Genomic DNA, 25,958 nt, shown 5'->3' on the forward strand with positions numbered 1-25,958 from the left:
CTCTGGGACGCCAGTGATCACTGTCTAGCCTCCTGGAGGTGTTGTGGGACCAACTAGACGAAACACTGGTGAAAGGAGGTTCCCACCTGATGACCCCAAAGACATGTTAGTTATCACTGCTCATTAGTCTGCACAGCTAAATTAATAGTTATCATAGGACATGTTAAGCTTAGGGAGCTATTCACTGAGTCTGGTCCATTTTCTGTAGCACAAGCTTTGTGTTTATCTTAAACTTAATTTATGATAGCCAATAATTTGAGAGACAACCGAAATCCAACATATTTGGTGTCCAACTCATCATGTAGAGCTCAGACCCAACAGTAGATACAGCTGAAATCATAGTTTAGTCGTTAACTGATGTCAGACAATGTCATGGTGTGTAAGTAAATGCCCAGTGCTTTTGCTCCATGTAGTTGTAAAAAACTCCCTTTTTATCCTTTTCTCCTCCAGGTTATGGTAACATTGCCCCGAGCACTGAGGGAGGAAAGATTTTCTGCATTCTTTATGCAATATTTGGCATCCCGCTGTTTGGATTCCTGCTGGCAGGTGTCGGGGACCAGCTTGGCACCATATTTGTCAAAAGCATTGCCAAAGTGGAGAAGATGTTCCGGGTGAGTCACACTGTAAATTACCTGTTGTAGACTCAGCTTTGTGGAAATTATATGGTGATTATATTGATATTTTAATGTAGTCCATTGGTTTAAAATGAGGACAGACAAGAGGACACACTGAGCACCCTGTGTTCAAAATTCTGAAGGCTAGTGATATTTCTAGGTCCAGTTTGAAGTGACAGCTGCACCCATTTCATGGAACATCTTGAGGCCTGTATCAGGATTTGGGGCTCAGTTATTTAAAGTTAATGTCAGAATGTGACACAGTTAACTTTATCTTATGTTTGCTATATGAGGGGAAATTAATTTTATCAACCGTTTTCATGAAAGACAAAACACACGCTTTGTCTTTGTTCACTTTGTACAAAGTTCTTGAGAGAGATGGCGGTGAATTAAGGGAAGGATTGCAGCATAACTGATGTAGATGTCAGATAGGGGCACGGAGACGGAGAGGCTTGCCTTTGGAAAACACAGTAATGAATTGTGAAAAATTAATAAACAGTAGTATGGCCATAGTAGTGTTTCAGTACGGACACAAGATGCGTCTTTATTGTCTCATACTGTTCCCTGAAATACATTTATTATCAACTTGGTAGTTAGAAAATAGTTAAAGTATAAAATCCCTGTAAATTCCCAGATTGTTAGCTCCTCATTCCTGAATATCAAAAATGTCACTGTAAATACATTGCTAACCATAATCTGAGGCACAATTTCCTCTTTACTATGTGTCCCATAACATAAATATTCCAACTGCAAAAGCTCAGATACCTTCTGTACCAGGGCCCAGGAATAGGAGGCATTGTTTGTATTTTGATGTGAACTTGTTTACAGGGGACTCGCTACTTGTTCTGTTTAATGGAAGGATCCTGAAGATGGCCGGTAAACAGAGTTAATGTAGCTCTCCTTGCACAAGCCGTTAAGAAGTTCATTGTAAGGACATGCAGAGTTATGAACCCAAAATTGACATGTTGTTACTCTTCCCACAATCAAATTATGAAATTGACAGGAAACAAAAACAAAGGACCCTTCTCTCACAGACAGACCATGCTGTTAGCATGTCAGAGAGACACACAACCAGACCAAGGGTCAAAGGGTGAACTACAGAGGCTCAACAACACAAACGGGAGAGCATAGGCAAAATCTCCAGGTTGTAATAATAAGACCCTGCCTATTGATATTTGATTGTTTCTTATATAAGAAAGGTAACACCAAAAGGATTGATTATCACTAAGATGTGGATCCTGGCCTCTCTGAGCCATGCACGAACACACACACACACACACACACACACACACACACACACACCAACCTCCCTTATTCTGACCTCTCTCTCTCTCTCTCTCTCTTTTACTGGAAGAAACATTTTATATACACTCTATGGTTGCAACTGGAGTGGACTGTGTGACGGACCCCTGTTCTGTCATCAGCTTTCAGGCTGTGTTTTTGTGTTCTCATCCTGATTGTCAATTTGTCTGCAGGTCATTTGTGGACGGAGTTCCCAACCTGTATTTGAAGGCGCCTGGGCCCGGTGCCGCCCACTACTATAAAGCCCTATAAAGTTTTTTCAGTCACATACAGACATCACTAATAGATCTTAAAAAGTGATTGAACTAATTTTAGTCATAGTATGAACTCATTAACTCTCATAATTAGCATGTGGTGTGTTTCATTCAGCTTCATTAATACAGAGTTTATCTGGTGTCTCTCTCTCTCTCTCTCTCTCTCTCTCTCTCTCTCTCTTTCTCTTTCTTTTACTACAGCAAATGTTTTATATAAACTCTATGGTTGCAACTGCATTGGACTGCCTAAGGGGGGGGTACTGATATGTCTTGCACACACTCTCATAATTGAGAGTAATAAGAATCAGCTTTGTTCATTTCTGCCCAGGTACTGCGTTACTACACACACACATACATGCTCTCATGCTTGAGAGTAGTAAGGTTAAGAGTCTAATTAGCCAATAGGAATCAGCTTTATTATTTTACATGTCTGAGTGTGTGTGTGTCAGTGTGTGTGTGTGTTTGTTGGTGTGCGTGTGTATGTGTGTGGCTGTGTTTGTAAACATCACAGAGATCAAAGAGTCTCTTAATGAGCTGGTTCGTACACCTATGTCTTGCTGGAAGACACAGAACTGACACAGATCTGAGTGTCATTTTGGTTCGGCGAGCCTCTCAAACGTCAGCTATGGTAACTCCTATCAGAACCATGGGCAGACCATGACCGGCACAAGACCTTCGTGCACAGCATATCTGGTTTTGGTGTTTCTAGAGCCAAAAATGTGGACAAAGGAGCGAGTTACAGAAAAATGTCACTTCTGCATTTTTGGGGAAATCAATTTGTATTGCAGTTAATGGGAGAGGTGGAGAGGACTCCCATCATTTTTAGGCTCATGTTCAAATTCTGTAAATCTCTGTGCTAAGGTAGACACATTGTTTGAAACAGGACAGATTTTTCTATTATTGAAGAAGCCATGACGTGTGAAGATTTGAATATGTGGCCGTGAGTATGAGTTACTCTGCTGGTCTCCACTGTTCAAACTCTCTCTGTAGGAGAACTGCGCCTAGTCTGTACAACGATGCATCTTTGTTGGGGTCATATAGTGTCAGAACTGGAGGTGAAGTAAGATCGTTCTTTAGTTGATCAAAGGCTTTTTGTTGTGCACTGCCCCAAACCCACTGGTTCTTCTTAGAGAGAAGGTCACGCAGCGGCTTATCCTTCTCTGCCAGTCCTGAGATGAATTTCCCAAGCGGATTGACCATTCCAAGGAAGCTGCGAACTTCCCGTGTGTTCAAGGGCTCTTTCATCCCTCTGATGGCTCGCGTGTTGTCCGGTTTCACCCTGTATGTGAACAGTGTGTGCCCCAGAAACTTAACTTTCCGTTTGTTCAGCTCACACTTGCTCAGTGTGACACCTGCTTCCAGCAGTTTGTGCAGAACGATGTGGAGTCTGGTGTCATGCTCATGCTGGTCTTTTTCCCAAATGAAAATATCATCCATATGACACACAACTCCCTGTAGTCCATCAATTATCGAGGACATCCTCCATTGGAAATATTCTGGGGCTGACGCCATGCCAAAGGGCAGTCTGTGGAAATATTAGCGTCCAAAAGTAGTTATAAAGGTTGTATATTTTGCTGATTCAGGGGACAGAGGAATCTGCCAAAAGCCTCAGTTAATGTCTAGCTTTCTAAAGATCTGAGCACCTGCAAGAGATCCCAGTGTCTGCTCAACTGAAGGTAGGATGTATTTCTCTCTGCAGACTACTTCATTGAGGTGAGTGAAGTCAACACAAATACGCACCATGCCATTTTTCGCTGGCACTGGAAACATGCCTTAACACTACTCAGTAGGCTCCATGATCATAGAGTCCCTCCATGCGTACCAGCTCTGCTTTCATTTCCCAAGCAGAAGGATGGGAACCCATCTTGGAGTTGCCAGAGAAGGGGGCGGCATCTGGCTTTAACTTGATAGAATATGGCTGCTGCAACATACCTGAACCCTGACACAGTTTTGAGATAGAGAAGGATCCTTTTTTGTCTGTTTCCCATAAATAAATAGTTTGATGGTGGGAAGAGTAACAAAGTGTAAATTTTGAGCCCATAACTCTGCATGTCCTTAAATGAACTTCTTAATGGCCTGTGACTGATGCCAGGCCAGGTATGTATGCTACAGTACAGGGCTTTTTTAGATGCCAGAATGTTAAACTGGAGGAGCTGAAATCCATTAGCTGCAAAATAGGAGAACTGAAACATGTTGTTGAAACAGTTGAAAGCCAAATTATGTACGGGCAAAGGTGGAAGAAGGAATAAAGCCTTAAAAATCAAAAGTGATGATGAAAGATGAAGTGCATCCTAAACATTAGAAACTTTAAGATATAAATAAGCTGAATAATCACTTAAATAGCTGGAAGTGTTGTGAACACTTTCAAGTTTGAATGAAGCCTTTAGCTGAAAGTTGCTCAAGTAGTTGAAGACGAAGAAGTTTAGAAGAATCTGAACATTGTCTCCATTCACTTACACTGTAGAAAATTGCTTAGAAAAAGCTTATTATTTAAAAAAAATGATGAATAATATCAAAAAGTTGAAGGTAAGAATAGATCTCCTGAAGAAGCTGAAGAACATTTTGATAGTTTTATGAACGGTTTATAGCATAAATTATGCAGGAGTAGTTAACAACCGAAGGAAAGTAAAAGGAGGATCCTGATTATACCACCAATGGAGTACATGATTTATTTCCAGTGTTCAAAAGTCACCCTAATCGTATTCTGGTTTTGAAAAATGTCTTGATATAAAAGACTCTGATATAAAACAATGTCACATCCCTCCATCATGTATTATGTGGGAAATATCTCATATTCTGTGTTGTTTTTTTTTTAAAATAAAACAAGAGGCAACATGTCTTCAAACTTGCATTTAAAGGGTTAAAATCCTGAAAACTAAAACATTTGGTAGGTTTGAGCAGAACTGAAGTGGTTTAAGAGATTTATGCAAAAAAAAGCAGAAAAAAATATTGATATATGATGATTTTATAGCATTTTCTTTGTGTGTCCTTTTTTGGACGCGAGGAACCCCAGAGGGTACAAAATGTGTTACCAGTGTATAATACACCTGTAACAGTAACTGACATTAGATTTTAAAAAAATATGTCAAACACAGCCAAAATGATCAGCAAATCAAAAAAGAAAAGTGAAGAAAATGTCCAAAAAAGGACAGAGGGTTAATAAATCCCATGAACCGCTATTTAAATTACCACTATTATGTTTTTTTCTATGCTAAATTTAACATTACTGGGGAGGAGAGCAACACGACTAGAAGTGACAGCGAGAGAGGGCTAGTAGCTTCTCCTCTCCTCTGTCTCAGCAGAGACCGTCACAACTTCATTCACTCATTTAACAAAACAAAAAAAAAAGCAACGAAAGATGCAGTAAATGGACTTACATATTTAAGACCTAACTAAATGTAATTTAAGACCTAACATGCGGCTAATGTAAAGCTAGTGGAGCTTGGAGAGTTGGTTATCTGGTTGCTAGGCACGCACACACACACACAGGTCAGGAGCTGCCGTTGCCATGGCAATGTGAAAATCCGCCCAGAATTTGGCTTCTACATGGCTTCAAACAATTACAACTTATGAGAAAACCGTTACTACTTTTCAAAAACCGAAAACACCGTGACAGACACTGAAGCCAGTTCATCCTTTCGACTTTGCCCTGAGACTGTGGATGATAAACAGTTCCAAACGAGTGTTTTAGCCCTAGGATTCTTTCCACCTCCTGCAAGTGATGGTTTTTGAAATGGGTGCCGTTATCTGATCTTATTTTCCTAGGGAACCCATGAAATGGGATGTATTGATTAATCAGAAATTTAACCACTGTTTGTGCATCCTCTCTTTTGGTAGGGAAAACCTCTGGCCAACCTGTGTATGCATCCACAGCTACCAGTAGGTACCGGTAACCCCTGACGGCCTCTCCCATGTCTGTGAAATCGATATTTATTTCCTCCCCTGGCAATTTGGGGAGAGGGAACTTTCCCTCATGAGGTTTCACAGTACTTTTTACATTATGTACATTACACACTGAACATTCCCATACATGATTCTCTATCATGGCTGGGAGATATGGGTGCCACCAATGGGTTAGTTGTCGCTCCATCTGTCTTCTCCCGCTGTGTGCTAGCCCATGAGCCTCTGCCAACACTGTTTTTATCATGCCTGGAGGTAAGACAGGTCTCCCATCTGGTGAGCGCCATAGTTTTTCTTGCTTAATAGCTCCCTTCTGCCTCCACACGGAAACGTTGTGTGGTGACTAGGGATGGGCGATATGACCAAAAATCCATATCACGATATACACAGCAGCCTCTTGCGATAACGATATGTATCACGATACATAGATTATATAATAGAATAATTTCAGAACAGGTTACATAGACCCTGAGGAAAACTAAACTGCTACATATATTTAAAAAAGAAAACATAGAACACAGTATGTAGACATACAACATTTATTGTGCCCCACTGTAATCATACAGTATTCTGTAAACATAAATGTTGCACATTTAAAACTGGTCTTACGGACCTGCAGCTCTTTGAACCACTTTGGATATTTAATGAAATTTTGTCCGACGTTTTCGGAGATGAGAGATGTGGGATCCACAGACCGGGAGCAGCTGCTTATAAGCAGCCGGACTATGGACATGATCACCGGCTCGGTGAACCTCCGCCATCATCCCGGGGACAAAGCGATCTAATGAACTGGCCTGAAATTTACCGCTGGGTAATATAATCTCTTTTTGGAAGATAAATGTTGGTTTCACAGATGAAATTAACAACTGCAGCCGCAACATTAGTTTTTCTGAATGTAAAATGAAGCTTCATGTTTTTACTGGACTGAACAACAGCGTTTCCTCTGGGGCTGCAACATGTTATAAGTATATATAACACAATCTAAATAAATATAAATATATTTAAATAAACAGATCAGTCTATATTGAATTTCGTTTTATGTTATTAAGTAAGACATAAGTTTGGGGTTTTATTATATCTACATTACCGAATGAATAACATCATTTAGTGTATCTCTCCGATCGTGAGGTTATTTTTTATGAGAAAAAAAAAGTGTCAGTGGAGCAGTAAAATCGCCATTAAGGTACACCCAGTATGCCTTGTGATTGCGTGATCAACATGCGTTATCGTGATAGGGGATATAATTCAAATCTCTATCGTAGGCCATTTTTTTATCGTTTATATCGTATATCGTTTATATCGCGCATTCCTAGTGGTGACCCTTTGTTTTGCTCATCTATTAACATATTTACATCACATGCTGGTAGGATTTCTTATACACTTGGCCCTGCCTGTAGCATCATATACTATGGTTTGTACCCTGCTGCTGCTTTTGCCACTCTGTCTGCCTCATTGTTGCCCTTTGCCACAAATGTGTCTGCTTTATCATTTCCTTTGCACTTGATCACTGACACCGCTTTGGGCAACATCAATACCTCTGCAAGGTTCTGCATCTCTTTTTCATGTTTGATTGGGGAACCTGTCGTTGTTTTAAACCCTGCTCTTTTCCACTGACCAAGCTCCACATGTACAGCCCCTGCCACATAAGCTGAATCTGTGTAGATGTTGACCACTTTCCCTCTGCCTGTTTCAGCACTTCTATGACTGCTATCAGTTCCGCCAATTGGGCTGACACTTTCCCTTGCAGTGGCTGAGCTGTCATAGTTCTCATTTTGCCACTTCCTTCCTGTTGTACTACTGCATAGGCTGCCTGTAATCCTAATTGAGGATGTCTGAAGCAACAGCCATCTGTGTACAAATTAAGATCTGCGTTTGGTATCTCTTCTCCTTTTAGATCAGCCCTGAACTTGCTGTCTCTCTGCACTCTCTATTCACATGCATGTGGTGTTCCTTCTGTGATGTTGTCGGCCATGTTGATGCCTTCATGTGAGTATGTGATGTGTGCCGCCCCTAGACGTTTTTCTAGCCTGCTCTGTCTGAGTGATGTCATTGTGAAAGTGGCTGAGTTAACATACGCCACTATGCTATGTGTAGTCAGTACCGTCAAGGAATGTCCCATGACTATGTGTGCTGTTTTTTGTAGCAGTTTTGCAACCCCCGCTGCATGTCTTGTGCACAGCGGATGTCTGATTTCAGTGGGGTCGAGAGTTGCATACATCAATACCTGCCTACCTCCCCCTTTTTTCTGGAAAAGCACGCCATCAGCCGTGTGTGCTTTTACAGAAACATCCAAAAAGAACGAGGCTGAGTAGTCAAGAACTGCTAAATCAGTGGCTTGGGAGAGCGCAGTTTTCAGTGCAATGAAAGATTGTTCAGATTCAGTGGTCCATGTTAACAGGGCACTGAGGTTACGCATGCCCTGAGCATTGACCATAGCATGCAAAGGTGTGGTGAGTTCACAAAACTGAGGCACAAAATGTCTGCTGAATCCAGCAAGACCCAGAAATGAGAGCATGTTTTTTACTGTGACAGGTTTGGGGTGTAGGAGAATAGCTGAGTAGTGTGGACCAGAAATGGACGTCCCTGTAGCCGAGATTACTTGACTGAGGAAGGTTACTGACTGCCTACAATACTGGAGTTTACTCCGAGCCACTTTAAAACCTAGGCCATGTAGTTTGCTAAGAACGCGATGCGTTCCAGTTAAACAGTCCTGTACTGATGGTGCTGGTAGCAGGAGGTCATCAACATATTGAACTAACACTACACCTGAGGGAAGATTCAAATCTCCCAACTGCTGTCTCAAAACTTGATTGAAAATGCCGGGAGATAAAACAAACCCTTGCGGTACCCTTGTGTACTGTACCGTAGCTGTCGGCCTTTGAATGTAAATGAGAAAACATCTCTGAGGTGGTCTGCCAATGGCAGACAGAAAAAAGCACAGCACAGAGGCACCACACTTTGCTAGCAAATCTCTTCCCATGAGATTCACAGGACAGGCCAGAGAATTCACAAACTGATGATGAAAGGTTTGACCGGCCACTTGGACCGTCAGAGGCTGGGTTAATGGCAGAGCTTCATTTTTCCCTGAGAATCCGACAATGTGCACAGAGTCATTACAGAGTGAGATCGATGTCATATCCCCCACAATAGTGGAATATCTAGCACCAGTATCCACAAAAAAAGGCAGTTCAGTGCAATTTACTTTCAGAGCCATGTAGGGATCTGCCAGGCCTACAGGTGTTGGTGTCTCTGGGCCCCGTCAGTACTCAGGAGGGTACATGTTGGAAAAACTGTCCTCCTGGAGCTACACTGGCATTTGGAACCTGATGAGACTGTCCTCTGTCCTGCTGATATCTTCCCCTCTGTGACTGTTCTTTACAGTCCCTGGACCAGTGCTGGACCCTGGAACAGCCACATATCCAGTATTGATCCTGAGACTTCGTGCGTCTCCACTGAGCTCTAACATATCCTCCTCGTGGACCCCCACCGCGACCACGGTAACCCCTAGCTCAGCCATTTCCTCCCCTCATGACCATTTGATTATGATGATGTGGTTGAGGTGCCCAAGCAGGCACTGGGTACAGTTCCAGGGAGTTGTTTGCGGCTCCACTAGACTGCTGTACCATTTGTTTAGTTTGCATTTTATCAGTGTTGAATTGTTTACGTGCTGTATCTAGCTGTATTTTTACAAGCTGAGACTGATTAGTGGTGGCTTCAGCTTTTTCCGTGTCCATTTTTAGTCTGAGCTTTAAGATGATGGGCCACATGCTTCTCCCACTTATCACTGCCACACCCAGGGATGTCAGGATTTGCCTCCAATGCCGATTTAACAGCCTTTGGCATACCTTCCACCACTGCCTTTCTGAACAAGCCTGTTTGAAGAGCATCTATATCAGGATGCACACCTGTCATGTCTAACCATTGACCTCTACACCTGATGAGAAATGGTGGGGACATCCTCATCTTCTCTTATTTTTAACACCAAGGCGTGCACTGCCCCCTGTGGTACAGGGTATTTCGTTCTCATGGCAGACCCTATTACTGTCGCTTGTCTAGCAAATGGAGCCTCAACAGGTAATAAACCGGTACTGCTGATTGCTTCAACCTGTTGAACCTCATGTTCCCCAACTTATCGCCATAAAAGAGCTCTCCAATCTCCCATAGCTAGTGTGTAACCCATGGTGAGTTGGTAAAATTGTCTCATCCATGGACCCCCACCGGATGTGGGTGGAGGCATTCTTTCCAACAGACAGTTCATATCTGTGAATGAAAATGGTTGATATACTGCAATACCACTAGGGTGAGCCAACAAGGGCATTTGATGGGATGATGTGTATCGATTGGGTTGTTGTAAAGGGCGCTGACGGAGAGCCCGCCCCTCTGGTGTTTGGGTGAATTCTCCTGTAAGATGTAATACCTGTACCCTACTCCGTATGTCCCCCATCTCCGCATTGTCCTCATTTCCTGTATCTAGGCTCATATTCTCCTCTCTCTCCTCCGTTTTAGATACAGCTGCAACTGCGGCCCTCTCTGACTGGGGAGTACAGGTGTGGAAAGGATTAGATTCTCCCATAGCTATTCTTTGGGGAGTATTTTCCCTCTCTTTCCTGGAGAAAAATGGATTCCCCCTGTCACCATCAGGCCTTAGACTATGGCATGGGGTGTTAACGACTGATGGTGGCTGACGTACGGGAGTAGATGAAGCGGCCACCAAAAGGGGGACTGGAGTCAAAGGGGGGGACTGGAGTAGATGAGGCGGCCATGGCTTGTGCTTGCCCCTTTGCTATCCGACCATACTCTAAGATAAGTCTGGTCCCGTCCACATCTTCCTGGTCTACTTGTTCTAAAGTTCTCAGTCTGTCCTTAGTCTCCCTTATGGATGCACGTAGTGCCTGAATCTCCCCGTTTGGCTGCTTCTTCTTCTGCTCTCAACTGATCAAGTGCATCGTCTTTCTGTTCGCCATACTCCAGTAAACCCTTCACAGCTATAACTGGCATTTGTGTCTGTGGCTGATGAGGCAGTGGCTGTGCAGTGGGAGCTTGTGTGTGTGCTAAGGTCAGGGTAAAGAGGAGCTGACTTGGTCATAGAAGTGCGTGTTGTGGCTGCCTGGTCTCTGGGAAACAGAGCGCAGCCTACAAGTGTGACTTTGTGCAACAGGGCTCGTCGATTATCTTTTTTCTGCCTATCTCGGGTCCAAGCGCTTCTTTGCAACAGGGATGGGCTCTGTTTTTTATGCTGTATTAAATCCTCCTTTGCTTCTGCTTCTAGCTTAAAGAGAAGACGGAGTAGGCCTCCTCCTGTCTTATTGTCCCTCAGTTTGTCCTGAACTTCCTCCCACAACTCGTCACATTTTTTGTTCAGCTTCTGTCTAGTTTCACTAGCTTCTCCACTTAACACCTGTTTTCTTATCTGCCTCCAGTGTTCTGCCTGCTTCTGCTGTAACCCAGCTAGCATCATTTGAGGCCCACAGCCCCCTCCACCTTCACACTCCCTGTCAAATTCTCCCTCCATTTGTGTGTATAAGTTACCGTTTTGTTTGTTTTTTTAAGTTTTACTTACCTTCCTCTCGACCTGTTTTGGGGCACAAGATGTTTGCATCAATGCCTCCCGCAGCGGCCGGCCAGTTTGTATGGTATCACACCCGAACAACTGACCCTTATTATGTGTTTGTCACAGACCAGTCAGTTTGTATGGCATAACACCCGAGCAACTGACCCAATGAACTGCACACACTTTTTCAGTGTGGCGTGTGGTTTGTTAGCACCGCAAGGTTACCCCCACACGTTTTGTAGTTCAGACACTTGTTCCAAAAACACAGAGACGACGCTGTATCTACCACCCCTTTAGTGTTTTGGATGTTTGCTTTTATCCCCAATACATTCCCCACATTAAATAGTACATTCAGTTTCTCAGACCACTGTGGGGTCCCTCCAATATGGAATTTATGACCACAGTTTAGGAATTACAAGCTCATCGTCCCTCTCGGGAAAAAACAGAAATAAAACACTCCAGCAGTAACTTATCGTGAATTACTGCAAACACTCGCTTCCCTGGTCCTTATAAACAACTGTCACAACGCCTCATTGATAGACTTATTGACCTTGCTATCGAGGATTTCCGCACGATTGAAGCTGGGTCGTCACTTTTACTTATTTATTTTCTTCTACCCTGAGTGCTTGAGGTCTTCGTTCCCCTGTGGCGCCTAGGTCAAATGCCCGTCCTCATCAGAGCAAAAACTCTGATAGATGACGTGAACCTCTATCAGAGTTTTCCACTCCTTCAGTCGACATGACTCCCCACTACACACAGGTCCCGGTAATACATAAAATATTCGAACGCCCTCCTAACAGGGCCCTTGCAAAAAACGCTGCGCCTTCCCTACAGACGGTTCTAAAGAAGCGAGTTACCACCCTACGCCCTGCAATGGCTCATGACACGTTTTCTAGGAGCCGAATATTTCTAATTTGTCAGATACATAAAGTAATGGCTCTGCCTAATTCTACTGTTCTTTTATGAAAAACAGGCTGCACTCACCCTTCTCACCGGATCTTGGATCCTGAAGGGTTGCTTTATCGATCTCCCCCCCAGCAGCGTCACCCAGTCGTCAGTCACTGGTGTACGTCTGGCGTCCGCAATCTCCCTGGAGACACCCACGCGGCGTGCTAATCACCCAGGGACCCTTCCTCCGATCGCGGTAGCAATCTCAATCTTCGTGCTATAAACCATACAACAGACAATAGGAACAGTTTCAATACGACTTAATTTTGTCAACGCCAATCTGCAGTTTTTCGATAAAACAGGTTTATGCTTACCGCTGTGTTTTCAGTTAGAGGCCTCTCGTTGTCTTCCATGTTCCACTTGTCTGTATCCTCTGTTAACAAAAATATTTCCTTTTAACAATTGGTCGCGCAAATTACCATCCTGCCTTCATCACGTCGGGGTCACCAAATTGTTGAATCCACCATTATTTCGCGGCAAACCTTGTTTGTTTGATGAAGTATGCAGGACACAGTTTTTAAAGTTTAACACATCTAATTTATTAAAAGTATAGTCAAGCATATAAGTTTGAGATTGCTTACAGAGCTCTGGACTCACCCTGCTCTCGTCTCGCCTAAACAGAGTGCAGTACTTCCTTGTTTTAGTCATTCATTCTTATACACACATTCTCTGTGTAACAGGGTCACTCCGCCTCTTCTCTCCTCACATCACTCTGACCTGAACCTGTTATCTAAACATGTCATACTTGTACTTTCTTGTCTGTCCCTGTACATCATTCTGCAATCTCAAACGGCAATCAGTGTCACAATGTTCATAAACAATCATAATCATCAGTTCAAGGCTGATTTGCCTTTTTAATCATACAATGCATATAGTAGTAAACATAACATATCCCTTCAATATGAATTTCCCCTAGGGGATAAATAAAGAATCTATCTATCTATCTATCTATCTATCATCTATCTATCTATCTATCTAATAAAGATTTCTCTAAGTATGCAGAATACTAATATATGCTTCCAGTGTTATCGCATTGGAGGCATGTAATAATAATAATATATGCCTTCAATGCTATTGCATTGGAGGCACATAATAAAGATTTCGATAACAATAGTGTGCCTCAGCATTCATACCAATAAGTATGCAAAATAATAATGTATGCCTTCGTTGATATTACATTACAGTGAGATGAAACGTTTGCTGCAGCTGTAACTGCTTCTCTGTCCTGCTAGAATGTTGTGGAGTGGGTGGTTGGTATTGTCTAAGATGGCCTCCATCTTACATTGCATGCATCTCTCAACAACAGTCCTGGGTGAGTCCAGACTTTTGCCAAGAACAGACCCGGCCTTTTTGACCAGCTTGTCCAGTCTCCTTGTGTTCATGTCTGATATGATGCTGCCCCAGCAGACTGCAGCATAAAAAAGTACACTGGCCACGACTGACTGATAAACCTGTGCAACAGTCCACTGCAGACGTCAAAGGACCTGAGCCTACTGAGGAAAAAGAGCTGGCTCTCCATCAAGTAGATGGCATCCATGTTCAGGGAACAGTCCAGTTTACTGTCCAGGTGCACACGTAGGTATTTATAAGTCCCTTTGTCTTGTCTTGACTGGCTGAAGGGTGGGCCTAGACCTCCGAAAGTCAATGACCATCTCCTTGGTCTTGGAGGTGTTCTTGATGCTCAATTGAACTGAATGCCATCGTCAGATCCCTGCACTCCTCTTCCTGCCCGGTAATGGTAATGGGGCTCCTGTCAGGTAACCTACAAGCCAGCTGGGCTACACAGTCCTTACCAGCCTCAGACACACACCATCAGGGCTTGTTGCTTTTCCAAGGCGTAGCTTCTTGACCTCCACCCTCACCTCCTCTGCTGTAAAGGAGGTGTGGAGAGAGTTGCAGCTATAGCCTGCATATGCATGTGTCATGCAGTATCCCCCTGTCTTCATTTATAGGTAAATAAAAACATACTGTTTGTATTCCAAGTATTCATAATTTGTTTCAGTGCTATCAACAATTTGAACAATATCAACAATAAATGCACATATAAATAATAAAGTATAAGGAACATGGGGAAAACACCAACATGATTAACAGGACGGGGGTGCAGAGGTGAAATGCTGCCCCCAATGGATGTGGGGCAAGTAGCATGATCTTACACATTATACCTTTAATACCAGAAAAAAAAACAATGAAAGGTGTTTGTCAACCTTTCTAATGTTTGTAAAGTTCATTTGTTTTAAAACATTTAAATATTTATGTTTTATTTTTTTCCAGTAGCTATAGTAATCTGATGAGAGGGTTTGACAAATACACAGTACAGTAAACACCATGCAATATTGAAACAGAATATAGTTATTTTTCCAAAATGTTACTGTTGTAACTGTTGTACATTTGTTGTGTCTGAACACTTTTATCTATATTTCCTGTAGTTCTGACTTTCATCAAAATATCAAAACATTTGGTGTCTAAGTCCTCTGGTGAAAAGTTTAATTCATTGGTGACAATGCTGAAATGATTGACTGACCTTGCATGTTCGACACGTCAACAAGGTTATTATTGTTTTACTGGCTTTTGCATCTGTGATTTAGTGTTATGAGAAATGCATGGACTGTTTTTAGAACTGCATTAAGAGTTGAGAAAAACTTTAATAGTTTATTCATGGTTCTGACAATGTTGCTTATAATTAACAACTCTTCCTCTTTCACATGAATGGGCTGGTACCTGGACAGGTAAATCCAGCATTAACTGAGCCATTTGATAACCAGCTTCATAGTACATGTTATAAGGACGATCAGTGTTAGCTTCAGTTAAGCCAGATAACAAAAAGTTACCCTAGGTATGTTGAACTTGCTTCAGAGTAAAGGTCACGAGATGAACAACTTAAATAATGTGGCCGAAAAGCACACCAAAACAAAACTGTACAACTATTTGTCTACGCATGGTGTACGCACAGCTAAAAGGAAGCAAACTGCATCCTGTCCTTTTTGCATACACAGTGAACACAGTATTGTCTTCTTATCATCAGTGCTAATGCTGATAGGACAATAAAGACACTGATCCATCAGTGTCGCAGACTCTGTGGCATCCAAACACTATCAGAAGCTTGCCGACAATGAGAGGTATTATGACTTACACTGCTTTATACTGTGTGTGTGTGTGTGTGTGTGTGTGTGTGTGTGTGTGTGTGTGTGTGTGCGTGTGACTTTGTCTCACAGAACAAACACAACCAGATCAGTCAGACTAAAATCCGTGTGGCGTCCACCCTCCTCTTCATCCTGGCAGGCTGCATCCTGTTTGTCACCATTCCTGCTGTGATATTCAAACACATCGAGGGCTGGACGGCGCTGGAGTCGACATATTTTGTGGTCATCACTCTGACAACAGTTGGAATAGGTGACTATGTGGCAGGTGAGAGTTTGTCATTCATAGCTGACCCTTTAATGAATTGAGCTGTCCTGTTTTCTTACATGTTATTATTCATTAATAAATACATCACAATACATTTAGGTCATGATTACAGTTTGTAAATTAGGCTTAGTTTATGAAAACATTTTTTATTTTTGTTTTAATTCTACAAGAAAAGAAGAAAAAGTTCACCATGAACAAGAACTCTGAAACATGAGACTACATACATCTGCTGGGGGGAGTAGGTTTGCTGCAGTGTTCATAAGACTGAACATGTTCTAATCTGCATATACTGACCACTGTGTTTCTTTTTCTTCAATTCAATTCAGTTCAGTTTTATTTGTATAGCGCCAAATCATAACAAACACTATCTCAAGGCTCTTTACAGGGTAAGATCAAAATCTACAATATTATAGAGACACCCAACTTTTCCACAATGAGTGGCACTTGGTGACAGTGGGGAGGAAAAACTCCCCACCACCAGTTACCAGCATTGCTCTCTACGGATGAGGATTAGGACCACATGAATAAAAAATAAAAAAAATCCTTTTTTTTTTTTGGAACTAACTTTAGTCTCAGAATTCTGAGGGAAAAAAGTCCTAATCCTCTTCCGTAGCCTTCCTATTACAAGTGAAATAAAAACTTATCATCATTGAAGCCTGATGCAAAAGAAAGTAAAGTCACTTTTGTATGTGTGGGTTGCTTTACACCTCCAAAACTTCTATGTTCTCAGTCAAACCGTGTAAATCATCTTCTACTTAGATAACAGTGTTTTTATTTCATACAGCAGCTCAGCTCAGCCCAGCTCGTTCTCTCTGTCTGTCTCACTGATGAGGTCTCCATAGAGAAGCAATTTCTGTGTTGGATGAAGGTGTCACTGCGTTGGTTTTCTGTGATTATTTCTCTAATAAAGCAGAGTCCACTGTCAGCGTCTTTACCATTAAAGATGTTCACTGAAGATGATCTCATTGTTTTGAAGTGTTCAGCTGGCAGCAGCAAAGTGATGTACTCTTCTGTATTCATGTCCTGTTCTTTAATCAGGGGGGGACCGCAGGATCGAGTACCGGAAGTGGTACAGACCACTAGTTTGGTTCTGGATCCTGGGTGGTCTAGCCTACTTTGCTGCTGTGCTGAACATGATTGGTGACTGGCTGAGGGTGCTGTCCAAAAAGACAAAAGAAGAGGTATGTTCTCATAAGGATGATGACGATGATGATGATAATGATGATGATGATGACCTCCACCTTGCAGGGAGGCCTTGCCAGCCTTGCCTACCTAAATTGCATAATGAGATTAAATCCCATGACAATGCTAATGCTAATGAGACCAGATATAAATGCATGATGATGGGGTGTAATTATTCAGACATAGTGTCCAGATACACATCTCGTGTTACTGGAGATGAAGTCTAAGAAAGCATCGCTGTTTCTGAACAAAAAGGATCAGAAGCAGAGAAGAAAACTTCAGAACTGTGTGAACAAACAAATACTAATTTTGATTGATAAATGATTAAAACTATTCATATTTACATACTACTACAGTTTACTACAGTTTCACTATGAACAGACTATTAAATTACAGTTTGTGTTCATGGTGTTCTGTGTAACTCACCATACCTTATACAATCTAGAGGATGTTTTACTTGTATATGTTTTTTTATAGGGGATCTAAGTAGCTTCTTCATTTTACACCTCTATGGCCTCTTGCTGCAAACAGTGTGATTATGAGCTGTAAACAGCCAAAAATTGGCTTTACTTCTCAGACTGATTTATTAAAACAATTTGTTGGCCTGAGAAAAATTACATTATTTTGTGTTGAAGAAATAAAAAAATGTTCTATCCTGTTATGTATCATCTCCTGGTTCTTTGGATGGGAACCCTTGATATAATATGTGGCAGCACTGATTGGGATGAGACTTTTTTGTCACTGTTGATGAAATTTATGTAGGTCATCAAGGTTGATAAAATATGAGATACTTCTCCTTCATTTATCTTGAAAATGTCATTCTTGCCATTCTGCATTATTTTTGGGCACAGCATAAACACACTGATAACTAACGTACTGATTTGTAATAACTGTCTTTGACTGAGGTTGGAGAGATCAAGGCTCACGCAGCAGAGTGGAAAGCAAACGTGCGAGCAGAGTTCCGGGAGACACGTAGGCGTATGAGTGTCGAGGTCCACGACAAGCTACAGCGAGCTGCCACCATCCGGAGCATGGAGAGGCGGCAGTTGGGTCTGGATCAGCGTGCCGTGTCACTGGACATGCTTTCCCCAGAGCGCCGTGCCATCTTCAACAGCCTGGACACCAACAGCTACAAGACCTCTTCCCAGGAGAGCATCGACACCAAACTGAACAACCTCCGGCTGCGGGGGGCTGAGCAGTGCGAGCGGCACTCCAACCACCAAACCACTTCTGAGGACAACATTTTCAACCGCCTCGGCTCCGTCACCAAGATGGCAAAGCGCAACAGGCATCGGGACCTGAAGAAGAACATCCCAGATGAGACTCGCCGGCCTCATAGCGAAGCATATGGCTACAGCACAGCCACCTTCGACTGCAGCACACACTCTGCAGATGAAGGGAAAAGAGAGGATGAGAATGAAGACAAGGAGTGCAACACTAGCTTGTCTGATTTCCCGCTGTTTTTGGAAGCTTGCAAGCCACAGAATGGGTTTATTCCAGAGCAGACCAAAGAGAATGAGAGTGAGAAAACACTTGAAACAAAAGAGCTGCATATTCAGATGGGCCCTTAGACAGTGTATTCCTACAAAGAGATTTTAAATACCACCATAAGTGCCTTAGGTCTCCTTTAATCCAGTGTGTGCTTACAGAAGGGCAATACCTGTCCCTTTGTGCTATATCCTGTATTGTTGACAGTTTTCACTGTGCCCTATGAATCGGATGGACACACACTCTGAACTAGAAATGCAACACCTGTTTTCTGTTCTAAGTGTGCTCTGCTAAATGATGGTCATATTTAAAAAGTTGTCTGCTAATAGGCATTTACAGGATAATAACTTCTTATTCTGCAGCTGTGGACATTATTTCTCTCAGTTATGCTAAAACTATACTCTGCTAAAGTAATCGCTAACATTAGCAACCAGCAGAAATCAACACACCTGCATCAGTCTTGTAAGTTTTGAGTCAGTTCTATATCATCTGCATGTGGTGCACAGTACTTCACAGATTCACATGTATATTACAGTAAATGATTACAGACAGGTGAGGAGTCCCATATATTTAACCAATTTGTGGTTGTTATCAGGACCATCGATGTCACCTGGTTCGTTCGTGCTCCTGGCTGCTGTAACGACAGTCATTGGAGTTGTTGAAGTCACCTGAGGCCAGGTGTGAATGGTTGTTAAAGGACAGCATTATAAGTGAGGGATAAGTGGGGTCGTAGACCTCGTTCAAACGAAAGAGGAGTGGAGGAAGTCATCTATGACCCTATTCAGAGGTGGCTTGGCCTCATGTGACTTTAACAACTCCAACTACAGGAACAAACCAATTGAACTTCAATGGTCCTGATAATAGCCCCACAGAGGTTAAATACTGGGGCTGGGAGGTAGGCAAGCCCAGTGGTGGGAACAATAGAGACAAATCATGATGCTGTCTGTGTTAACACACCTTGACAGGCGTTTCTTTTGGGTCTCACACACTCATTTGCATTTTGAAACTGATTTTGTCACAAAGGTGTGTCAATGTTAACCAACATGTTATCATTGTTTTGTTGGTCAACATGCAGACCTTCTTGTGGATGGCACTTTTAAAAACGTGTGTGTACATTGACCCACACTTTGATTTTGGTGCTATTGCTTTGTGTCAAGTTTGTATTTTGTGTTTTACTCTACATCCAGCATGTAGCTTCTGGTTATCCTCTCTGGACCTGCACACCACTTGTTGATGAGGTGATACTGAAAATACAGAGATATGCTGATGGGTTAGTACTGTCAGGTTTAACCTAATTTAACAATGAGTGATTGGTCCCTTCCTGATGTCATCAGGTTATTTATTTAAGAATACCTCTGTTCTAATGTCTGACAGAGGACTTTGCCCTAGTGCCTTGTCAGACTTTGTGATGTCGGTGTGGTTGCAGATTTCGGCAGGTCACTTGGTGAGTAGTACATTATCATCACTGATAGAAACGATGGCCTAAACTATGCTACTTTCAGATGGATGCCATCAGATTATAGGAACTATTTTAAATGAGGCCTGACGTGCACATGGACCTCCTACTCTGCGCTGTGATATGTGGCTCAAGTCAGAACGTACAGTAAGTTATACACAGACAAGTCACCTAACACAAGCTGCTGTGAAAGAGTAGAGTAGTAACACGAGAGAAGCTTGATTTAAATGTAACACCTTCACTGTTTGTTGTCATTCTGTTTGTCATGTTGCCTGTTGAAAGTCACTTCTTAAAATGTGCATTGAAATATGAATGAAAATGAGTGTGAACATGCCACATGTGTCTGTGCATGGTCCCCAGTCTCAGCTGTTGTCTTAGTACAGTGTCCAAAAATGCTACCTAGATCATGACCTCATTGACACTATCTCAGGGCCCATTGTCCGAATGTTTGTTGTTGACATTGCTTGACAAGTGCTGCATTCACACTTTGACAGGACGGGGGGGACAATGACTGCACCTATGCTCCCTGAAAATGAATGACAACAGAATGGAAGATAAGCCATAAAGCAAGAGGAGGGACTGCTCCACACTATATGAGCTCAAAGAGATGGTCTGAGATTGTAAAGCGTCCTGCTATTACAGTGAGGGTGCACTGTGTACTTTTCATCTTGACTCAAACATATCCACAGACTGAAGGGACTGTCTGATGCATGGATTTGGGTTAACCCCTCATCTACACCCTGGATGAAGCTAAATTAGGACAAGCAAGCGGCAACCACCACAACTGACATGTTTGATGTGCTGAGACATCTGTCAATCAAGCAGACATGCCCCAAAACAATACTTCTCTAGAAGCCTTAATACCTCTTCGGTAGGTTCTCACCCTGATGATCACAGAACAAGGGACATTAGCTCTTGAGAGCCACACATCGTGTGAAAGAAACTTTATTCCTGCAGAAAGGTTGGGACTCTTGAAATGGAATTCTATGCAGTCAGAGGTTTTTCACAGCCAGCATCTAGTGGCCGGTAATGGTACTGCATCTGAAGGCACTTCAGCCATGGTGGTGGCTGCTGAACAAGATTCTATGTCCACTATATTTTCATACTCACCATTTACCATTGATCGACATGACATGTAACCTGTGTCACTGACTGTATCACAGTGACAGGTCATGTTCTCTTTTTCACATACACTCCCCCACCTCATGTTAATGTACTCACTATCTGTGTATGCGCATCTGCCTGTTCTTACTGTTCACATCACTAAGTGACGATCTAGGCGCGTGTGAATGCAGAAAAAGCAAGGACTATATGTCTTTCAAAATGCTTCTAAGAAATACAAAAATGTCAAAGCTTAAAAAGAAAACCAAGACACGGAGAAAAAAAAAGGCATGCTACACTGCAAAACTATATTATGATGTATATGGTGTTGATTGTATACCACCACGTGCTCCACAGGATGATGCTTACCATGGCATTTTGTTTTCACCTGCCTATGTTATGACACAAGCAGCTCATGCTCTGTACTTGGACATTGCTCACAGTATCTCTTGTGCAACCATTACATTAAATGTAGTGATTGCCTTTTGGAAATAAAAGTCACTGAATTAAGTGCTATTTCTGAGTGTGCAACAGTGTATTTCAGGGTTTGAAACTTCGTTTTGAGTCTCTGTTTTTCACAGCTACTATCAGTGGCTTTCATCAGGAAAGAAGAGGAGGATAGATCAGTTTCATGGTCACTGCCTGTGACCTCTCCACTGACATTATCTCCTGGTTTGAGCTGTTCTTTCATGTCTGATTAGAATGTTCATAAAACCCTTATCACCTTCAGATGCACTTCCTGACTCTGTATTTCAATCAAATACCTCACTGGTTGAAGCAGGTCAGATCCACAAGGTGAAATTGTTCCGTAGAGGAAACAAAATTGCATCAAAGTTCAGTTAGAACGTTCAGTTTTATATTAGTTATTTAATGTTACATGCACTGTGTATTAACACAGAAGATTCAGTAATAGTGGTGTAGAGCTACTTTGAAAATCAGCATCAGATCGGGTATGAGTAATCACAGAGTGTGTGCATCAACTTCATGTGCAAGACCCAGATCATGGACAATCTTGTGCATAAATCTGTACAGGAAAGTAACTGGCCTTTGATTTTCTTGGGTGTGTCCTGAAAGGGTTTTAATATAACAGAACACAATAGCCTTATATTGTGTAGATAGATATATTAAAGACTGATTAAATGAAATGTCCTGTTTATTTAGTGTATAGATTAATTTTAATGTTAATAGTTGGTCATTTAGATTCACTTCAGTCATAATAAATGAATTATTAAAAGGTGCAATGTGTAAGATCTGGCCAGATCTGGCCAGAATTTTAGTTTAAAATGTTTTAAAAAATAAACTAACACTATCGTAATAGTATGTGAAGGAGCCACAGTGATGATGTCATGACCAAGACCTCCATCTATTGTATTTCAGAGATATCTCCTGAAATGAGCATGCTAACCAACTATCCATGACCCAGGCGGTGTTGTAATACAACCTAGACAAACTAGATGCTGTCTGAGTCAGTGCAGCTTCTAGTCTGCCCTCAGTCCCACGGAGAAGAAGAGCTTCCTCCTGAGCTTGAAGTTACGCTACAGCTCCGGTCTTTATCTCCATCCCTAAGGATCGCTCCGACAGGACACCAAGTTCAACGGCATATAAGCAGAACACGAGTAAATCCTGGTGTGTTTTTCCAACGCAAGAGACAGCTCCGGGCAAGTTAAGAGACGCGGCTTGATGCCGGGCTCGCAACTTTTTTTTTAGACTGGTGAGTAACATCTAATGTTGGTCTGTAGTGAAAAGTATCATTATGCAAATGACAAACCGTACTGTGGCATATAACACTTCAAGTGGCATATATGTATGATTGATGATGTCGACAGAAGTTTTAGCGATGCAGTGGAATTTAGCCTGTTCCTGCGTCTGTTGTCCAGCTAGATGCGTCAGGAACTTACAAGACAAAGAGACTGTATGATTCAGGATCCACTGCCTAATACTGTATTTATTTTAACATATTCATATCTATCCTCATTATTTATTATACACACACAACAGACCTAACATGTTTGAATATAAAAACTTGTATGATCTAAACTAATTGTCCTATCACATGTTTGTCTGCATCAGGATCAAAATTCCAGTCCAGTCATCCCCAGTGATGGACCAGCATATGCCTTTTCTTCGGGGTCTGGCCTCATCAATTAACAACCACATTACAGTAACACCTTGGAGTATTATCCTTGCACAGAACAGATATTGTCTATACTGTGATATTTTGCACATCCTACTCAGCAGGAGTTTTGTCAATACTTTTGTATATAGTTTTATTTTTTTAATATGTGTATCTATGTATATTTATCTATTTGACTGTTGCAGTACTTAACTTTTTTATTATTTCCTGTTAATATGTTTATTGGATACTGCATCAAACACCAGGCAAAATATCTTGTAAGTAAAAAACTACCTGGCAATGAACCTTATTTTCTGATTCTGCCTTTCCCTTCCTCATGCTGCTGTAGCCTGACACCCATGTGTCATGCAGTATCCCCTTGCCTTCATATTTTTATAGGTAAATAAAAACATACTGTTTGTAATACAAGTACTCATAATTTGTTTCAGTGCTATCAACAATTATAACTATCGACAATAAATGCACATATAAATAATAAATTATAAGGAACATGGGGAAAACAACAACATGATTAACTGGAAAGGGGCAAAGACGTGAAATGCTGCCCCCTATGGAGGTGGAGTAAGTAGCATGATCTTACACATTATACCTTTAAACCACTGTGAGCTAATAGCGTAGCCAATTAGACTGTATACAAACATGTCAAAGTAAGGCTCAGGTGATGTAGTCGGATCCCACTATTCAACCTAAACTAAATCAATTTTTAGTCCCAGAAAGTCACCTTAAACAGCAACATCATAACATTTGTACCAGCACCATGGACAGCATGTCTTATTATTAAACATAACCCATCCCTATTATTTTAGCAGGCAGGTAGCAGCCTAGCTGTGCACTTTGGGCACACTGTCAGTTTGGTGGCAAATCATTTGTATCAACGCGTATGTCAATATCTATCTTATGCATTTAAATTGTACTCTAATCTTGTACTTACAGCACGTACTCATGTGTTTTTGCCACGTGCTCTGGAAAATAGTGAAATGTAATAAGAATGTGACTGGGAATTAGCTGACACTGCTGGCCTGAAAGTCAGGTCATCATGACCGGGACAAGAGTGCTGGGAGGGGGGCCAGAGATTGTGAAATATAGTTACTGGAAAGAGAGAGACTGTTTTTCTTAGAACTTGGATCATAATCATATTAACCAGGGATGAAAGTTGTTTGTGCTGCTCTATAAAAGGTATGATCTGGAGATAGTTGGGTGCGACTATCTGCAGATATTTTGTCTGTCATCCAGCACTTGTGTTTTAATAAACTACTCTAAACTGGCAAGACTGTCTCAAGAATAATCGGTAAACTACTACATCAGTAAATAAAAGCTACAGCTCTTCAAGACCTAAGTTCGTCTTCCCTGTGCTTCAACTACAGTCCATAGCTCTTTGTTTGGCTCAGCCTGCCTATCTGGGAAGTCAATGAACACCACTGATTTGTACTTACCACACTTCAGTAATAAGATGTGGTTGTCACAGCCTGCTCTGCCTTCACCTGCTGCTTCAGTGTTTTTCCACTTCCCCCGCCTCCATCTCACCCCACCGGCTGGCCATACTTACCTCATCAGCACCTTCAGCTCCACCTTGGGCTCTCAGCTGCATCTCATCACTCATCAGGTCAGTATATATGCATCCGCAGTTCATTCACTTGTTGCCGGATTGTGCTCTGTACTCGTGCAAGACTTTCCAGAGGTCATCTCTGGACTGACTTCCTGGTATCGACTCTGCTCGTCTCTGCCCCGGTAAACGCCTCAGTCTCCAACCACGAGTTCTGGCCTGTGCACTTCCTGGTTCCCATCTGCCTGTCCCTGTGGCTGTTTGGTGTTCTCCGGCTCTGACGTCGCAACATGAGTACTTCCCTGCTGGTTTTCTGATCCTTCGTCTGGCTCTCATTACCCGCCTGCCTGCTCCTTCCTGGTTCGTCTGCCCTGCTGACTGCTCACCTGGTTCCGAGCCTCCTGGATTTCGAGCTTCCTGTTCCATTGATGATGTCTCCAGCCTGCTCCCTAACGGTACCATTGCGCGTGTGTGTGTGTGTGTGTGTGTGTGTGTGTGTGTGTGTGTGTGTGTGTGTGTGTGTGTGTGTGTGTGTGTGTGTGTGTGTGTGTGTGTGTGTGTGTGTGTGTGTGTGTCTTTGTCTTTGTCTTTGTCTTTGTCTTTGTCTTTGTCTTTGTCTTTGTCTTTGTCTTTGTCTTTGTCTTTGTCTTTTATTCAGCCTTGGTGGAATTATTATTTTCAGTGCTACAACCAACAACATCAGTAGGTGGCAGCAAGATGTTGGGAAGCTGACCGGAACTCTGCTTTGTGCTCTTTTTTTATTGCTGGCGTCATTCTCCTACAAGGAGCCAATGCAGCAATAGCCAAACATTGTCCTGTCTGCTGATTTTAAGTTAGTTTCATGTGTAAGGAAAACATTTATTTAAAAAAAAAAAAAAAAAGGGGGGGGGGGGGTTGTATGAAAGAATATTCAAATGTATTTTCCAGGGTTTGTAAAGAGTTATTTGGTGTATACCCCTCCTTACTTATTTAGGCTGAAAACCCCATAGCTCTGGTAATCAGTTACATTGTTAAGCACTGGAATACTGAATTCACATTAATGTTTTGTTTTGAACATGTACCGTGACTGTGAACACC

General features: G+C 42.1%; 1 protein-coding gene across 1 annotated transcript in view; it reads left to right on the forward strand.

Moving 5' to 3' along the window:
* kcnk10a (potassium channel, subfamily K, member 10a) overlaps window positions 1–21,720 on the forward strand; it is a 74,782-nt gene extending 53,062 nt beyond the window's left edge. Inside the window, exons 4-7 of the mRNA XM_023423772.1 lie at window positions 451–611; window positions 15,785–15,977; window positions 17,016–17,158; window positions 18,065–21,720. Coding sequence (XP_023279540.1) covers window positions 451–611; window positions 15,785–15,977; window positions 17,016–17,158; window positions 18,065–18,730 — 1,163 coding nt within the window. The 3' untranslated portion in view covers window positions 18,731–21,720. The remainder of the gene's footprint in view (window positions 1–450; window positions 612–15,784; window positions 15,978–17,015; window positions 17,159–18,064) is intronic.
* The last annotated feature ends 4,238 nt before the right edge of the window (window positions 21,721–25,958 follow it).

This window comes from Seriola lalandi, unplaced genomic scaffold, assembly GCF_002814215.2.
Source record: "Seriola lalandi dorsalis isolate HSWRI2012SDOR001 ecotype SW California unplaced genomic scaffold, Sedor1 jcf7180002054693, whole genome shotgun sequence".
Taxonomy (NCBI): Eukaryota; Metazoa; Chordata; class Actinopteri; order Carangiformes; family Carangidae; genus Seriola; species Seriola lalandi.